The sequence below is a fragment of the Schistocerca piceifrons genome, chromosome 7, assembly GCF_021461385.2.
Source record: "Schistocerca piceifrons isolate TAMUIC-IGC-003096 chromosome 7, iqSchPice1.1, whole genome shotgun sequence".
NCBI classification, from domain to species: domain Eukaryota; kingdom Metazoa; phylum Arthropoda; class Insecta; order Orthoptera; family Acrididae; genus Schistocerca; species Schistocerca piceifrons.
In genome coordinates this window covers 406958717-406978275 of record NC_060144.1, presented here as the reverse complement: position 1 = coordinate 406978275, position 19559 = coordinate 406958717, and the positions used below count along the sequence as shown (strand labels likewise).

General features: G+C 45.1%; 1 protein-coding gene across 1 annotated transcript in view; it reads right to left on the bottom strand.

The window, feature by feature from the left end:
* Positions 1-19559, bottom strand: part of LOC124804782 (endochitinase) — an 87899-nt gene that overhangs the window by 31986 nt on the left and 36354 nt on the right. The window contains exons 3-5 of the mRNA XM_047265108.1: positions 18928-19097; positions 6323-6488; positions 2402-2624 (exon numbers count right to left, since the gene is read on the bottom strand). Coding sequence (XP_047121064.1) covers positions 2402-2624; positions 6323-6488; positions 18928-19097 — 559 coding nt within the window. The remainder of the gene's footprint in view (positions 1-2401; positions 2625-6322; positions 6489-18927; positions 19098-19559) is intronic.

The window sequence follows — 19559 nt, the reverse complement described above, 5'->3', positions numbered from 1 at the left end:
CTCAATGTAATGCTGAAATGGAATCTTACAAACTGGTCAAAGAGTGTTTTTCGGCACACTCGTATCTGTGAACGTACATGAGGTAAAAGGAAAGAATAACGATTATACATCTAAACAAATGAATACAGTGAGATAAAAAAAGCAGTAATAAAAAAGGCAGTCTGTTCGAAGTACACGTGTATGAACTAAATTCTACTGCTGGGTGACATTCCTGGTAGGTTAAAATTGTGTGCCGGGCCTTTCATTTAGGCATACACTTTGCTGCAGAATGAAAAATTCATTGAGGGATTCAGTTTCTGTTGCTCTTTCCCACCCTATGTAACAAGCTTTGTTATTCATCGGCAATGACGGCGAACCCCCTGAAGCCATCCAATGTGTGAAGCGGGTTCTCGCGAAGAGACTGCAAGTTTTTACTGCTGGCCTGGATATTTGCTTAGAGGATCCTGTCCCGTTACTACACTACTGGCCATTAAAATTGTTACACCACGAAGATGACGTACGACAGAAGCGGAATTTAACATACAGGAAGAAGATGCTGTGATATGCAAATGATTAGTTTTACAGAGCATTCACACAAGGTTGGCGCCGGTGGCGACACCTACAACGTGCTCACATGAGGAAAGTTTCCAACCGATTTCTCATACACAAACAGCAGTTGACCGGCGTTGCCTGGTGAAACGTTGTTGTGATGCCTCGTGTGGGGAGGAGAAATCCGTACCATCACGTCTCCGACTTTGATAAAGGTCGAATTGTAGCCTATCGCGATTGCGGTTTATCGTTTCGCGAATTCCTTGCTCGCGTTGGTCGAGATCCAATGACTGTTAGCAGAATATGGAATCGGTGAGTTCAGGAGGGTAATACGGAACGGCGCGCTGGATCCAACGTCCTCGTATCACTAGCAGTCGAGATGACAGGCATCTTATCCACATGGCTGTAACGGATCGTGCAGCCACGTCTCGATCCCTGAGTCAACAGATGGGGACGTCTGCAAGACAACAACCATCTGCACGAACAGTTCGACGACGTTAGCAGCAGCATAGCATATCAGTTCGGAGACCATGGCTGCGGTTACCCTTGACGCTGCATCACAGACAGGAGCGCCTACGATGGTGTACTCAACGATGAAACTGGGTGCGCGAATGGCAAAACGTCATTTTTTCGGATGAATCCAGATTCTGTTTACAGCATCATGATGGTCGCATCCGTGTTTGGCGACATCGCGGTGAACGCACTATGGAAGTGTGTATTCGTCATCGCCATACTGGCGTATCACTTGGCGTGATGATATGGGGTGCCATTGGTTACACGTCTCGGTCGCCTCTTGTTCGCATTGACGGCACTTTGAACAATGGACGTTACATTTCAGATGCGTTACGAACCGTGGCTCTTTCCTTCATTCGATCCCTGCAGCCGGCCGCAGTGGTCTCGCGGTTCTAGGCGCTCAGTCCGGAACGGCGCGACTGCTACGGTCGCAGGTTCGAATCCTGCCTCGGGGATGGATGTGTGTGATATCTGTAGGTTAGTTAGGTTTAAGTAGTTCTAAGTTCAAGGGGACTGATGACCACAGATGTTAAGTCCCATAGTGCTCAGAGCCATTTTTTCGATCCCTGCGAAACCCTACATTTCAGCAGGACAATGCACCACCGCATATTGCAGGACCTGTACGGGCCTTTCTGTATACAGAAAATGTTCAACTGCTGCCCTGGCCATCACATTCTCTAAATCTATCACCCTCGTCACAATACGCCAGTCACTACTCTTGATGAACCGTGGTATCGTGTTGAAGCTGCATGGGCAGCTGTACCTGTACACGCCATCCAAGCTCTGTTTGACTAAATGCCCAGGCGTATCAAGGCCGTTAATACGGCCGGAGGTGGTTGTTCTGGGTACTGATTTCTCAGGATCTATGCACCAAAATTGCGTGAAAATGTGATCACATGTCAGTTCTAGTATAATATATTTGACCAATGAATACCTGTTTATCATTTGCAATTCTTCTTGGTGTAGCAATTTTAATGGCCAGTAGTGCACAAAGACTAAAAATTACTCCAGATAGGTAGGAGATGTGTTCGAAATCGGTTCATAATACTTGCCAGCCATTCATTCTCTCACTTCACAAACGAATGAAACGTACAAATGTTCAAATGTGTATGAATTCCTAAGGGACCAAACTGCTGAGGTCATCGGTCGTTAGGCTTATTCACTGATCAAACTAATTTATGCTAAGAACAACACACATACTCATGCGCGAGGGAGGACTCGAACCTCCGGTGGGAGCCGGCGTGCAATCCGTGACACGGCGCCTCAAACCGCGCGGCCACTCCGCTCGGCTAAATGAAACGTAAGCAAACCCTGATAAGCGATGCAGTGGGAAGCGGAAGAATGCGGGCGCGCTACTCACTCGCAGAGCTCGGGCACGTGGTAGCCCTCCTGCAGGCGGAACTTGGCGAGCGGCACGGCCATGGTGATCTCCCAGCCCTTGCCCTCTGCGTCGAACGCCTCGCGCAGCTCCTGCACGAAGCACTTGAAGTGGTTCTTGTCCGAGAAGCTGCCGCCGCGGTCCGCCGCGCCGGGGTACTCCCAGTCCAGGTCGAAGCCGTCGAAGCCGTAGCGCTTCATGTACTCTGAGGGCAGCCGAGACGCAACTTAACGTCCTTCTCCAAAGCTACATGCTTCTGCAAGTGTGTGCAGAACAAAAATATTTTTGTTCTTCATACTATTTTCACGAATTAGTCACTGTACGAGCAAGAATTAACAAATCTGGCTTTTTTTTATCGGCACCAAAGATACGAGTGTTAATACATGTTATGCGAGAGTGTGCAACATGCAATATCTCTAGCTAAATTCATAGTGTGTTTGTATGTATGTAGTAAGTATGCCCACTGCGCATGTTCTCAGCTTGAATATTACATGTATTCGCCTTATTTCATAAACGTTTCTGCGCACGTTTGAGTTTTAGTAACAGTTATGGAGTAATACTGTCGTTGTTGCGGATGTAAAGAGAAGTATGTGAAAGGAGGCTCAGATACTTTTCATAGGTATGTACAACAAATGTACAACTGTAAACATCATATTGTTGTGAGGCACTGTATATACTGAAAAAAATCTGGAGACAGGTATTATAAACCCTTTTATTACAGAGATAATTTCTGTGGCCATATATTTACGAGACAAGTGCTAGATAAATTTGAAAGTCTGTTTGAGTAAGCTACCAGTTACTGTTTACATATTGGTGCTATGTTCATATGCAGATAAAATTTATACATGACGATGTGATTAATTTCCCCCAATTAATGGAAACACTTGTGTGTAACTACGCATTTCTGCGTAAGACAATTTCCTGTGCAGTGTCTTGTAACGTAATTGATTAGAACAAATTCAACAATATCAATCAGTACAACAGAATAACTAAAAAAAAGATATTGTTGGCGCCACTTCTTTTATTACCCCGAAATACGAGCACTGAAATTGTATTTTTATTTTCTTGCGCGCAACGTATGATTTTCCTTTTCTGAAGAGATGTCGAGAAAATGTTAATATTTTACTTGTCTATTAAAAAGGAGAAAGGCAAATAAAGAAAAATTGAAAATAATAGTGTACAAGCAAGTGGTGCAAATCGCATACCTCATTTACTGTAACAATTTCATAGGTCCAAATGCATTTTTTTTTCTTTTTTTTTCTTTGTGACACTTCTCCGCAGTCACTTGCACAGGGTGAAAATTATTGAACTATACGAAAAAAAATCGTCATAACTTTTGAACGGTTTGCGTTAGGACGTTCAAACTGCACGGTTAGCCGCGGGATATGACGGGAATTAGTATGCGCATTATGGTTTCGTTTAGCGACGAAGCCCACTTGCATTGGGATGGGTTCGTCAATAAGCGAAACTGGCTCATCTGGGGAACTGAGAATCCGCATTTCGCAATCGAGAAGTCTCTTCACCCTCAACACATGACTGTTTGGTGTGCAGTGTCCAGTCACGGAACAATCGGTGCGATATTTCCTGATGGTACGGTGACTACCGAACGGTACGTGAAGGTTTTGAAAGGTGGTTTCATCTCCATAATCCAAAGTGACACTGATTTCGACAAGATGTGATTCATGCAAGACGCTCGAGCCCATCGAAGCGTGAGAGTGTCTGATGTCCTGGAGGAGCACTTTGGGGACCGCAATCTGGTTCTGAGTACCCAGAGGTCACTGACATGGGCCTCGATTGACCGCCATATTCTCCGGGTCTGAACACACGCGACTCTTTTTTGTGAGGCTATATTAAAGACTAAGTGTGTATAAATAACCCCAAAATCATTTCTGAGCTGAAAACAGCTATTCAGGAGGTAATCGATATCATCGATGTTCCGACACTTCAGCGGTCATGCAGAATTTCGCTATTCGTCGGCGCCACATCATCGCCAATGATGGTAGGCACATCGAACATGTCATAACCTATATCAGAATATCTGCAGTGTCGTTTACATGTTCAAAATATAATGTATGCGTGCCGCAGTTTGTAACTAATTTACGTTTTTCGAATATGGTTCGGTAATTGTCACCCCGTACGTAATGATTAGAACAAAGATTCTGAAATAGAAATAAGTGAAAGAGGAAACGTAAAAAAATGGCTCTCATTTTTTACTCCGTTATCGAAAAAACGCGAATTAAGTGGAATCTGAGCTATGACATTGTGGCGAAAAGCACACTACCATTGCTCGTCATATCTTTAACGAAAATTCACTTTCTGGTGCAAAGCTGTTAAGATGTCTGTAAAACACGTATACAAAGTTTCACGGTACTTCTCAAGGTCATCTATTTGTAGCAGTGGAGTAATAAAACTCAAAATACGCTAAGCGCTATACAGGTAAGATGCCTAAATTGGATGCTGAAGTACAGCTGTCAGTGTGTGCCAGTCAAAGATCCTCGTATTTCGTTTCGTGCTTAACCAGTTTTCACGAAATACTACGAACTCTGCTTGCTAAAGCTATAGCTAATACTGCTTTCCACTTTCTCTGTTGCATTTGCTTCTAAGTGTTCTGCCTCACTTGGGGTGAGGTTAATAATTACTCTTGTTTCAGTGCTCTTTATTAAAGATCAGATATATTGGTATAAATCTGATAGGTTTTGTTAGGCAATTTTTATTCCAAATTAAACGTCCAAGCTACCTTTAATCTCTGCAGGGAGCATGTTCCACGACATGGCGTCACAGTCCACTACTGGAGACACTGAAGGCAATCATTCTACAACGTCAGACTACGAGGGTCAACTAAGACGTATTTGGCCCTACATGTTTTCAGTCGCGACCATACACATACACTGTAACCAAAGTATAATAAGTGTTCCAAGTAGGTTCGACTATTTTCCACATAATCCCCGATGCAGGTCAATCATTTGCCCATTCTAAGTTAGAAACTTTGGCTTTAACATGCTTGCCTTTGGCTTGAGGCGCGAAATCTGGTTCGGCACAAATTCTCACTGTCGTCATTCCATTTCACAGCTGATGTTCATATTCGCAACTGCGAATGCATTTCATGAGAATACTGGTGGTAAACATTCCACAAGGCTAGTATTCGTGATTGATGAAAATGAGTTGGCATTCCTAAAATGACTGAAAACTCAATCCCTTTCGACAAGCAGCCTTTTAATCATTTGCAGTGACCGCTGTCAATATACCTACGAAAGTGTGAAATCTTGTGCGTAAGGGGCACAGCTATTCAAGACGCAAGGAGAGACATTAGCGATGTGTGCCTATAGTGCGCATTCCCCCCGCAACGCCTGCGTGGAATGTCTGGCTGTTACAGCCAGTGGTGACGGTGGGTGTGTCGATTGTGAGGTGGTCACACAGACTGGGTGAGCGCTCTCGTTTGTCCTCCGTACTCGGTACTCGCCTTACTCGTTACTGGTTTCTAGATACTAAGTTCTCGGTACTAGGTACTCAATATTCGTTACTAGGTACTCGTTGTACTTGATACTCGTTACTAGGTACTAGGTATTCGATGGTCTGTACATGGTACTTGGTACTCGTTGCTGGGTACTAAATCCTCGGTACTAGGCACTGTGGTACCCGTTACTAGGTAGTAGGCATTCGATGGTCTGTACCTTGTACTTGGTAATCGTTGCTAGGTGCTAAATCCTCGGTACTAGGCACTGTGGTACTCTTTACTAGGTAGTAGGTTATTCGATGGTCTGTACCTGGTACTTGATACTCGTTGCTGGGTACTAGATCCTCGGTACTAGGTACTGTGGTACTCATTACTAGGTACTAGGTATTTGATGGTCTATACCTGGTATCTGGTACTCGGTACTAGGTACTGTGGTACTCGGTACTCACCGACGACGCTGGCGATGAGGCTGCGCCTGCGGGCCGGCACGGCGGCCATGGCCGAGTACTTGCGCCCGCCCTCGGCCCAGCCGCCGATGGCCAGCTGCGTCTTCAGCCCTGGATACTTGCTCTTCAGCGCCGTGAAGTTGGCGAAGCCGTGGTTGTCCACGTCGTTCTGCCGAAAAGCGTCACACACATACGTATATGTCTATGAATTTACCATTAGAACAGTATCTGAAATAAGTGACAGTTCAACACGAAAAGTAGTCTACTTCGCATATTTTCATACGCTTATGTCATTTGGTATTATTTTCTGAGGTAACTCTTCTGATTCAAAAAGGGTATTTTTGGCTCAAAAACGGGCTGTTCGAGCTATATGTCGTGTAAGTTCGAGAACCTCTTGTCGACCCATATTCAATAGTCTGGGAATTCTGACGTTGCCCTCACAGTATATATTTTCTTTAATGTCGTTGGTTGCAAGCAATATTAGCTTATTCCCAAGATTTAGCAGCTTTCACTCAGTTAATACTAGGCAGAAATCAAATCTGCATGTGGAATGCACTTCCTTGACTCTTGTGCAGAGAGGAGTGCACTATTCTGCTGCATCCATTTTCAATAAACTGCCACAAGAACTCAAAAATCTTAGCAGTAGCCCAAACGCTTTTAAGTCTAAACTGAAGAGTTTCCTCATGGCTCAGTCCTTCTATTCTGTCGAGGAGCTCCTGGAAGAGCTGAAAAATTAAGCAAATTCCGTGTATTGACTCGTTCCATGACCATGGAGACTTCTCCTTAATTTGGTCCCACGGAACAATAAATAAATAAATAAATAAAAAAGAAATCTTCTTTGAATTGTGCTCAGCACTTCGATTTGTTGCGTGAAAGACATTTTTAATGCAACCCAAAACCGCTATAAATAATCGTATGAATACGACAGCATGCGTCCCTAAAACGTTCCAAAACGCGTGGCATAAAACGGGTTTTTCCGGTGTTCATACCTCGAGTTCTGTTGGTGGTAAAAAGGTAGCGTCAAGTGTTTTGGATAGCCGTTGGGCTAGGTACGGACCGTTTGTGTACCAATGGAAGGATCGTCTGAGTGTCACAACCTACAGTATACATCACACACTTTCTCCTGCTTAGGCAAATGGAGCAAATCGGTCAGCCTGATGTGCCTTATCGAGTCATCATCAGTTCATCGGCGGTTCCTCGAAAGACCCCTGAAATAGCGTATTTTTACTATATTTTCGCCTTCACCAGCGGACCAAAACTCAGTCGAGGATTCCAAGACGGCTATGCTCAGCAAATGGCTGAAATTTTTACGATGTATTCCTAAGATCCCGATCTCGAACAATCTTGAAAATTTTCACCATATCTTTACCCGTTTTTGAGCTACAGAGGTTCATTGTTACCCTAACCAAGTACGTAAAATACGCACGTAAAATCCGGTGTGCGGCAAAAACGTAGATTATAAACTGACGTAGTATGGAGAAATACACAGCAAAGTGTCTCCTTCATCACCTGGGAACCCCTTGTTGTAGCACTGAAACGCACGCAATTATTTCACTTAAAATGCGGTTTTGTGTTATTTCAGTTTCACATAAGGAAATTATCTAAGTTTTACTGACCAATACACTTGTTTTCATATAGGTTACATGCCCTTCCGTAACAGGGACAAGGAGGAAACCAGCGGAAAAATGCTCCTATCGGAGCATAAAAAATGCGGATATGTTTCTGCTTATTTAAAAGACTGAAAAGTGGGGTATAAGCTCCTGCACCCTACCTTCCTTAGTACCTTTTAATTTTGAAAAAAAATGGATAGGAACATATTCGCGCTTTTTTATGCCGGGGGAGAAGGCAATGGCAGTGGTAAAAATGCGGAAAAGTAATAAATACTGGTAGATACTAGACAGTGGTTGTGTTATATAAAGAGCGAAGCACACAATGGAAGTGTGAGGGGAAAAGGAGAGACACAATGTCAGTGGAACAAAGTTGACAGTGACAGAACGGTTCTAGCAAAAGAGTGTAGGAGACAGTGCTATAGGGGAGGGGGAGGGATAAAGAGAAAGAGAAAGGAAAAGTGAGAGCCAGTGATAAGGAGAGACAGGGTATATGATAATTGCAACAAGGAAGAGAGAAAGCGACAGTGAGAAGAGAAAGCAGCAGTAGCAAGGAAGGAATGAGATATTAGCAGTAAGAAAGAGCAAGAGGGAGACAGAACGAAGGGGACTCTGGCCGGGACACAGGAGACAATGACAGAGAGACACAAAGGGATAATGACAATGAGTTGCGCTGAAAGAGTGATTGAAAATGGGCAACTGGGAGTGGATGGGTATAAGCGACTGGCAGTAGTGGACTAGTGGGTATGAGTGACTTACTGTTTGGGGGGCTTGTGGGAGTATTCGGTGAGCTGCATGTTAAAGAGAGCGCGAATGTGTTGGAATGCCAAAATTTTTGGAAAATTTTTAAAGGTGTTGAGGAAGGTGGCATCTGGTACCCCACTTTTCACTCAGAGCATATGCTTCCATGAGGTTTAGGGATTTAACCTAGATGACGTCCATATCTTGCGACGATATTTTGGCTGACAACGAGGAAGGTGTCCGACGTGATTATAGCAGTACGACGGGACTTAACAGACTTGAACGCTAAACGGTTGTTGGAGCTAGACGCAAAGAACATTCTGTTTCAGAAATCGTCAAGGAATTTAATATTTCGAGACCCACAGCATCAAGAGTTTGCCGAGAATACCAAATTTCAGGCATTGTCTCTTACTATGGACTATGCAATGGCTGTCGCTATTCAATTAACAACCGAGAGAAGCTGCAGAGTTGTCAGTGCTAATAGACAGGCAACTCCGCGTGAAATAACTGCAGAAATCAACGTAGGACATGCGACCAACGTATCGTTAAGACAGTGCTGTGAAACTTTGCGTCAGTGGGCTATGGCAGCAGACGACCGACGCGCGTGCCTTTGTTACCAGCATGGTATCGCCTGCAGCCCATTCCCTGGGCTCGTGACCATATCGGTTGGACTCTAGACGAATGGGTAACCGTGGTCTGTTCAGATGAGTCCCGATTTTAGTTGGTAAGTGCTGATAATAGGGTTCGAGTGTGACTTATACTCCTCGACGCCATGGACCCTAGTTGTCAATAAGGCACTGCACAAGCTGGTGATGGCTACATAATGGTGTGGGCTGTGTTTACACGGAATAGACTTGATCCTCTGGATGTTTGGCTACTTGGAGACCATTTGCAGCCATTATTGGACGTCATGTTTCCAAACGGCCATGGACTTCTTTTGGGTGACAATTCACCATGCCACTGGGCCGCAATTGTTACGATTGGTTTGAAGAACGTTCTGACCAATTCGAGCGAATGATTTGGTCACCCAGATCGCTCGACTTGAGTCCCATCGATCGTTTATGGGACATAATCAGGAGGTCAGTTCGTGCACAAAATTCTGCACCGGCAACGCACCGCCTATACAGACGCCATTTTGAAGGCTACGGTTAGCTCCGGCTCTTATTGGAACTTCATTAAACTGTAGGGACTGAAATGAGGAAATATTCCACGATGTCCCACGACAAATTCCGCACTTTTACAACTGAAACTGGCCGAGAAAAAAAATGTGTTGCATTATTTACTGAGTGCCTCTCGTACATCACCGTATGCCATGCAACTCTTTGGAAAGTAAGTATCAATAAATTTCCGTGTTCAGCGCATGGTATGTCACTTCCCTGATGACTGACTTCACTGAACGAAGTTATGCTCTTCGGAAGAGAAAATATTAATCACACCACCCTGCACACAGTCTCTTTGGAGTGCTGTGGTTGGTGTAGTACCAGGCAGTCATGAAACCGTCCATTGCTTACGTAAGTAATGTCAAATAACTGATGCGATGTGTATCCGCCTGTCAATTGTATAGAATCAGCATAGTGAAATGAAATGATCGTAAGGCATTATTGGCCGGGAGTCCTTATCTGCTGCCTAGTAGACTGCTTTTTATTTGACGTCAACTCGGTGACGTGCGCATCAATGATGATGAAATGATGAACAGGACATCACAACACGCAGCCCCGGACGGATAAAATCTCTGACCCGGCTGGGAACTGAACTCGGGTCCTCCGCAAAGCACTCAGCCACACTGATGGCCCACGAAGAGATCACGGTAAGTGTCATAAACCTATTTCTCAGAAACTTTGTTCGGTCGAAGTTGGTTCAAAATAAGCGAACAGGTATCTCAGATTATCCGTAGATATTCGACCGTCTCTGAAAAAACGATGGTCAAAGTTTCCGAGGTACTGTATGTGCCTTTTAGCGAGTTAGCATTTCAGTAAGAGTGGCTGTACAGTGGCTCGCGTCGCGGCTTTGCACTTTTGCGTCCCGTCTTCGAAACCCGAGTATTACTTTTGCTTCTATTTTTGACTCTCATTTATCCACCCATGTCCATAGAAGATTATTACACAAATGTTTTGCAGTGTATGTTGAAATAACGTTGTCTTAATTCGTCTACTAATTGTATGTCTGGTGAATGTAGTTAGAAAAAAAAGGATAGAAAAATTATTTGAAATTGTTTTTGGTGAAATTTCAGTAGGGTATCTTGATTTATAGCCAAATTGCAAACGCTAGTTTTCGGAAAAGTGATCCTTTATGTGTGGTTTGCCGACAAATTATTGCTAACGCGGGGAATCTTCAGCAATGTTCTTTTCTTTCCTGATTGAGATCCACACGAAGAAATCTCGCTGTGGCAAACCCGCCTTCACGCGATGCTCATGGCGTTGGAATTTTCTATGTTTCTAATGTTTCTAAGATCCGTATCATTCATGAGAATGCAACAGATCCTCCTGAAGAATAAACATATGAACAAAAAAGCAGAATAAATGTTCAAATGTGTGTGAAATCTTATGGGACTTAACTGCTAAGGTCATCAGCCCCTAAGATTACACACTACTTACCCTAAATTATCCTAAGGACAAACACACACACACACACACATGCCCGAGGGAGGACTCGAACCTCCACAGGAACCAACCGCACAGTTCATGACTGCAGCGTCCGAGACCGCTCGGCTAATCCCGCGCGGTTAGGAGAATTAAAAACTGATATAAGAATATGAGGATTTTAGAAGATTTTAACCCCTGAAAGTGCCATACACACATACACATAATAAACTTATAACACTTATTGCGAAACTTGGTTGTTATGTTGGATCCACTATTTAACCTTTCGTGTAATGAGCATGTACTGACATCTGTAGATAAACGAAAAAAAAACAATATAAATTAGATGAAAATAATAATCGGGTTTCGAACACACACCTAAATTACGTCGAAGACTTTGATGGTCATTTTCTCAGAAGCGGTCGAGTATCTACGGTTAAGCCGAGACTTGTGTTCTCTTATTTTGCCTCCTCTTCCACTGATCGAAGAAAATTGGGTTATGGTACTTGCCGTGTTCTTCTCCTAATAGGTGGATACCTGCGGAGTAAAATACGTAGACGTGGAGTCGTGACAGAAATGAGCCATTGCGTTTGGACGCGTCCATAACCACAGCATGAATGATGACCCTCATTTGCTCGTGTATCAACATGAACTGTCCAAGTTTCTACAAGAAATGGTGTACCACTGGCAGCCATGTTGTACCCCGAAAGAATAGTGGTCGTAGGAAGAACAGCGACCGGAGACGAGTGTTACATCTTGACAGTTACAATCGCTTTCGAACCTGACAGAAATTTCTGCTGTTGGCGAATGCAGGTCTATCTCAACCAGTTTCAGAGCGAGCATTGCGATGGGTATTCCAACCATGGACACTTGGGTGTTTCGCAAAAGATCATTTCTCAAAGTGCCACATCAAGATGGCTGTCTTTAGTGGGCCAAACACAGAGACTGGACAACAGCTCACTTGAGGCGGCTCCGAAAAGTCGCCATTTTGTCTCTTTTCCAGTTATGCACAGCATCGAGTGCACTGACGGCTCACCAGGGCTCGTAGCCCACACTGTGCCTGTGAGTGGACATGTGGCTGCTCCTTCAGCAAGGTCCGAGCAGGCACACGGGGGGAGGGGTTTATTAGTTATTGGGAGCTCCAACGTTAGGCGGGTGATGGAGCCCCTTAGGGAAGTAGCGGAAAGGTCGGGGAAGAAGGCCAGTGTTCAATCTGTCTGCTTGCCGGGGGGTCTCATCCGAGATGTGGAGGAGGCCCTACCGGCGGCGATAGAGAACACTGAGTGCACCCGACTGCAAATTGTTGCTCATGTCGGCACCAATGACTCCTGCCGTCTGGGTTCAGAAGTCATCCTCAGTTCGTACAGGCGGTTGGCGGAATTGGTGAAGGCGGAAAGCCTCGCTCGCGGGGTGGAATCAGAGCTAACTATTTGTAGTATCGTTCCCAGAACCGATCGCGGTCCTCTGTGTGGTGTCACCGCCAAAAGTATTCCAGAAGCTACGTACTATTTTTGCTACTATACAGACCTAGTCCTGTTCCAGACCTCACGCCATCCTGCGTGAGCTTAAACGCGTGCCTTTCGGCTTCACCTCATAGTGGCTTGGCTGTCTTGCCAAGTCACAACACTCTGGTTTGGAGCCGAGTGGAAGGCTTAAACCAGAGGCTCAGACGATTCTGCGGAGATCTGGGGTGCAAATTTCTCGACCTCCGCTATCGGGTGGAGAAATGTAGGGTCCCCCTGAATAGGTCAGGCGTGCACTACACGCCGGAAGCGGCTACAAGGGTAGCGGAGTACGTGTGGAGTGCACATGGGGGTTTTTTAGGTTAGAGAATTCCCTCCCTAGGCCCGACAAGACGCCTCCTGAGACGCGGCAAGGTAGGAGTAGGCAAAATGCAACAGGGAATAACAATATTAATGTGCTAATAGTAAACTGCAGGAGCGTCTATAGAAAGGTCCCAGAACTGCTCTCATTAATAAAAGGTCACAACGCCCATATAGTACTAGGGACAGAAAGTTGGCTGAAACCAGACGTAAACAGTAATGAAATCCTAAACTCAGATTGGAATGTATACCGCAGAGACAGGCTGGACAGTGAAGGGGGAGGCGTGTTTATAGCGATAAGAAGTGCAATAGTATCGAAGGAAATTGACGGTGATCCGAAATGTGAAATGATTTGGGTGGATGTCACGGTTAAAGCAGGCTCAGACATGGTAATTGGATGTCTCTATAGGCCCCCTGGCTCAGCAGCTGTTGTGGCTGAGCACCTGAAGGATAATTTGGAAAATATTTCGAGTAGATTTCCCCACCATGTTATAGTTCTGGGTGGAGATTTTAATTTGCCGCATATAGACTGGGAGACTCAAACGTTCATAACGGGTGGCAGGGACAAAGAATCCAGTGAAATTTTTTAAGTGCTTTATCTGAAAACTACCTTGAGCAGTTAAACAGAGAACCGACTCGTGGCGATAACATATTAGACCTTCTGGTGACAAACAGACCCGAACTATTTGAAACAGTTAACGCAGAACAGGGAATCAGCCATCATAAAGTGGTTACGGCCTCGATGATTTCAGCCGTAAATAGAAATATTAAAAAGGGTAGGAAGATTCTTCTGTTTAGCAAAAGTGACAAAAAGCAGATTTCAGAGTACCTGATGGCTCAACACAAAAGTTTTGTCTCAAGTACAGATAGTGTTGAGGATCAGTGGACAAAGTTCAAAACCATCGTACAATATGCGTTAGATGAGTATGTGCCAAGCAAGATCCTAAGAGATGGAAAAGAGCCACCGTGGTACAACAACCGAGTTACAAAACTGCTGCGGAAGCAAAGGGAACTCCACAGCAAACATAAACATAGCCAAAGCCTTGCAGACAAACAAAAATTACGCGAAGCGAAATGTAGTGTGAGGAGGGCTATGCGAGAGCCGTTCAATGAATTCGAAAGTAAAGTTCTATGTACTGACTTAGCAGAAACTCCTAAGAAATTTTGGTCTTATGTCAAAGCGGTAGGTGGATCAAAACAAAATGTCCAGACACTATGTGACCAAAATGGTACTGAAACAGAGGATGACAGACTAAAGGCCGAAATACTAAATGTCTTTTTCCAAAGTTGTTTCACAGAGGAAGACTGCACTGTAGTTCCTTCTCTAGATTGTCGCACAGATGACAAAATGGTAGATATCGAAATAGACGACAGAGGGATAGAGAAACAATTAAAATCGCTCAAAAGAGGAAAGGCCTCTGGACCTGATGGGATACCAGTTCTATTTTACACAGAGTACGCGAAGGAACTTGCCCCCTTTCTTGCAGCGGTGTTCCGTAGGTCTCTAGAAGAGCGTAGCGTTCCAAAGGATTCGAAAAGGGCACAGATGATCCCCGTTTTCAAGAACGGACGTCGAACAGATGTGCAGAACTATAGACCTATATCTCTAACGTCGATCAGTTGTAGAATTTTGGAACACGTATTATGTTCGAGTATAATGACTTTTCTGGAGACTAGAAATCTACTCTGTAGGAATCAGCATGGGTTTCGAAAAGGACGGTCATGTGAAACCCAGCTCGCGCTATTCGTCCACGAGACTCAGAGGGCCATAGACACGGGTACACGTAGATGCCGTGTTTCTTGACTTCCGCAAGCCGTTCGATACAGTTCCCCACAGTCCTTTAATGAACAAAGTAAGAGCATATGGACTATCAGACCAATTGTGTGATTGGATTGAGGAGTTCCTAGATAACAGAACGCAGCATGTCATTCTCAATGGAGAGAAGTCTTCCGAAATAAGAGTGATTTCAGGTGTGCCGCAGGGGAGTGTCATAGGACCGTTGTTATTCACAATATACATAAATGACCTTGTGGATGACATCGGATGTTCACTGAGGCTTTTTGCAGGTGATGCTGTGGTGTATCGAGAGATTGTAAAATGGAAAATTGTACTGAAATGCAGGAGGATCTGCAGCGAATTGACGCATGGTGCAGGGAATGGCAATTGAATCTCAATGTAGACAAGTGTAATGTGCTGCGAATACATAGAAAGATAGATCCCTTATCATTTAGCTACAAAATAGCAGGTCAGCAACTGGAAGCAGTTAATTCCATAAATTATCCGGGAGTACGCATTAGGAGTGATTTAAAATGGAATGATCATATAAAGTTGATCGTCGGTAAAGCAGATGCCATACTGAGATTCATTGGAAGAATCCTAAGGAAATGCAATCCGAAAACAAAGGAAGTAGGTTACAGTACGCTTGTTCGCCCACTGCTTGAATACTGCTCAGCAGTGTGGGATCCGTACCAGATAGGGTTGATAGAAGAGATAGAGAAGATCCAACGGAGAGCAGCGCGCTTCGTTGCAGGATCATTCAGTAATCGCGAAAGCGTTACGGAGATGATAGATAAACTCAAGTGGAAGACTCTGCAGGAGAGACGCTCAGTAGCTCGGTACGGGCTTTTGTTAAAGTTTCGAGAACATACCTTCACCGAAGAGTCAAGCAGTATATTGCTCCCTCAAACGTATATCTCGCGAAGAGACCATGAGGATAAAATCAGAGAGATTAGAGCCCACACAGAGGCATACCGACAATCCTTCTTTCCACGAACAATACGAGACTGGAATACACTCCTGGAAATGGAAAAAAGAACACATTGACACCGGTGTGTCAGACCCACCATACTTGCTCCAGTCACTGCGAGAGGGCTGTACAAGCAATGATCACACGTACGGCACAGCGGACACACCAGGAACCGCGGTGTTGGCCGTCGAATGGCGCTAGCTGCGCAGCATTTGTGCACCGCCGCCGTCAGTGTCAGCCAGTTTGCCGTGGCGTACGGAGCTCCATCGCAGTCTTTAACACTGGTAGCATGCCGCGACAGCGTGGACGTGAACCGTATGTGCAGTTGACGGACTTTGAGCGAGGGCGTATAGTGGGCATGCAGGAGGCCGGGTGGACGTACCGCCGAATTGCTCAACACGTGGGGCGTGAGGTCTCCACAGTACATCGATGTTGTCGCCAGTGGTCGGCGGAAGGTGCACGTGCCCGTCGACCTGGGACCGGACCGCAGCGACGCACGGATGCACGCCAAGACCGTAGGATCCTACGCAGTGCCGTAGGGGACCGCACCGCCACTTCCCAGCAAATTAGGGACACTGTTGCTCCTGGGGTATCGGCGAGGACCATTCGCAACCGTCTCCATGAAGCTGGGCTACGGTCCCGCACACCGCTAGGCCGTCTTCCGCTCACGCCCCAACATCGTGCAGCCCGCCTCCAGTGGTGTAGCGACAGGCGTGAATGGAGGGACGAATGGAGACGTGTCGTCTTCAGCCTTGGTGCCAATGATGGTCGTATGCGTGTTTGGCGCCGTGCAGGTGAGCGCCACAATCAGGACTGCATACGACCGAGGCACACAGGGCCAACACCCGGCATCATGGTGTGGGGAGCGATCTACTACACTGGCCGTACACCACTGGTGATCGTCGAGGGGACACTGAATAGTGCACGGTACATCCAAACCGTCATCGAACCCATCGTTCTACCATTCCTAGACCGGCAAGGGAACTTGCTGTTCCAACAGGACAATGCACGTCCGCATGTATCCCGTGCCACCCAACGTGCTCTAGAAGGTGTAAGTCAACTACCCTGGCCAGCAAGATCTCCGGATCTGTCCCCCATTGAGCATGTTTGGGACTGGATGAAGCGTCCTCTCACGCGGTCTGCACGTCCAGCACGAACGCTGGTCCAACTGAGGCGCCAGGTGGAAATGGCATGGCAAGCCGTTCCACAGGACTACATCCAGCATCTCTACGATCGTCTCCATGGGAGAATAGCAGCCTGCATTGCTGCGAAAGGTGGGTATACACTGTACTAGTGCAGACATTGTGCATGCTCTGTTGCCTGTGTCTATGTGCCTGTGGTTCTGTCAGTGTGATCATGTGATGTATCTGACCCCAGGAATGTGTCAATAAAGTTTCCCCTTCCTGGGACAATGAATTCACGGTGTTCTTATTTCAATGTCCAGGAGTGTAGAAGGGAGAACCGATAGAGGTACTCAAGGTACCCTCCGCCACACACCGTCAGGTGGCTTGCGGGGTATGGATGTAGATGTAGATCTCTGCACCATAAGATTAATAGTGTGGAAAGAGTCATTTTACATACATATGACAACTTAATTTGTAAATATGGCATCACGCTGTAATTCCTACCCTATACCTTTCGAACATTACAGTTTTAATTTTATTTTTAAATTTTACCTTGCTGTCTGTCAAACATTTTATATACTGGGTAAGTTATCAAAACTTTTTGCTGCAGCATTGTGCACTCCTTTCTGTAATAGAGACAACCTTAATGTGGAATAATGAATGTCATTTTTCCTTCTGGTATTGTAATTATACACGTCATTGTTCCTTTTGAACTGCAGTGATTATTTACAACAAACTTCATGATGGAATAAATATACTGTGAACCAATAATCAGAATGGCAAACTCTTTAAACAGATGTCTACAAGATGATCGCGGATGTGCACCACATACTACACTTACAGCATTTTTTTGAGCAATGAAGACATTCTTTCGTAAATACGAGTTACCATAGAACTTTGTCCCGCGTGACATAAAAATATGCAAAATATGTCAACATACTGAGTTGTCTTACCCCAAGATTTGCAGTTATAAGTGCAAATGTGGCTGAACTAAGTTGTTTTAGGAGTTCCAAAATGTGCTCTTTCCAGTTTAAATTCTCATCATAAGAAAACCAAATAACTTTGACGTTTCCACTGTATTTATTATTTCCCCACTGTGTGCTACACTTACCATTTGTGTAGTACCCCTCCCTAGTTGTGTATTTTAAATTTGAGAATGAGACCTTTCGTAGAAAACCAGTCAATGATAGTTTTCAAAACATCTTTACTATTTTTTCTGTTCCTTTATTTTTACTTGGATTCATTACCACACTAATGTCCTCTGCAAAAAGAACTAATTCTGCTTGCTGTGTATTAGGAAGAAGACCGTTTACACATACAAAGACTTAAGATTGTGCCTTGGGGAACCCTATGTCTGATTTCTCCCCCAGCCAAAATAATGTCTCCGGATTATATTGGTTTAATTACGAAGTAAATCTTCCTGCGTTCTTTTGTTTTTGCTGTGATATTATCCACCGGTTGGCTATACCATCAGTCCCACAAAACTTGAATCTTTCTACGAGAATATTGTGATTCACACTGTCAAATGCCTTAGACAGGTCGCAGAAAATACCAACCGACGCTATTTTATTATTTAATGCTTGTGAAATTCGGTGAGTGAATATATAAATGGTATTCCTCAGTGGAATAACAGTCGATCAAATATGCAAGTCAGCATCTCGCAATTTGGAGTTTTTCTTTAACTGGCTATGGCGTACCTGGAGAAACTTGTGGGTTAACTTGTTGGCCGAATTGAGACCACAATGAAGTCTAGAGGCGGTGGTACACGATATTAGTGCGCTGTCTCTCTAGGGTGACCATTGTTTTGTTGCTTGTATATAACTAAGGGTCAAGAATTACCATGTTATGTGGATGTTGTGTCGCTTATTGTGTCGAACGGACATACATTAGGTAGATCAACTCTCACTGGCAGTTAAATTTTAAGAAATTTGTAATGATACCCTGTCGAGTGGTCGCTGAGCAATGTGTAGCGCTGCGCTGCAGTTACCTCCGGGTCAATGACGAGCACGCCCCAGGTGACGTTGCTGACGCCGATGAAGGAGTAGACGAGGTGGGTGCACATGCTGGCCGGGACGTCGTCGATGCCGTAGCGGCCGATGCCGGGCCGGTAGATGGCCCAGTTGCTGAAGTAGCAGACCACCCGACCGCGGTCGCCCACTGCACAGGCACACGCAGGTACTGTAGCCGTCACACACAGTAGCTCACAACTACAAACCTCTCACACGTGTGACAGAGGAAACAAAATAAAGTTTTCTTACAGAGGAAACTAAAGGTCGAAAAGCTGCAGCCAACAAGTCGTCACTTTAACTGCAGTAACATTTATTGCTATCGTAGTCCTCAGTCCGAAGACCGGTTCGGCGCGTCTCTCCATGTACAAGTCTCTCCAGTCCTGTATAGCTGCCGGCCGCGGTGGGCGAGTGGTTCTAGGCGCTTCAGTCCGGAACCGCGCTGCTGCTGCGGTCGCAGGTTCGAATCCTGCCTCGGGCATGGATGTGTGTGATGTCCTTAGGTTAGTTAGGTTTAAGTAGTTCTAAGTCTAGGGGACTGATAACCTCAGATATTAAGTCGCATAGTGCTTAGAGACATTTCAACCATTTTTGAACCTGTATAGCTAATACT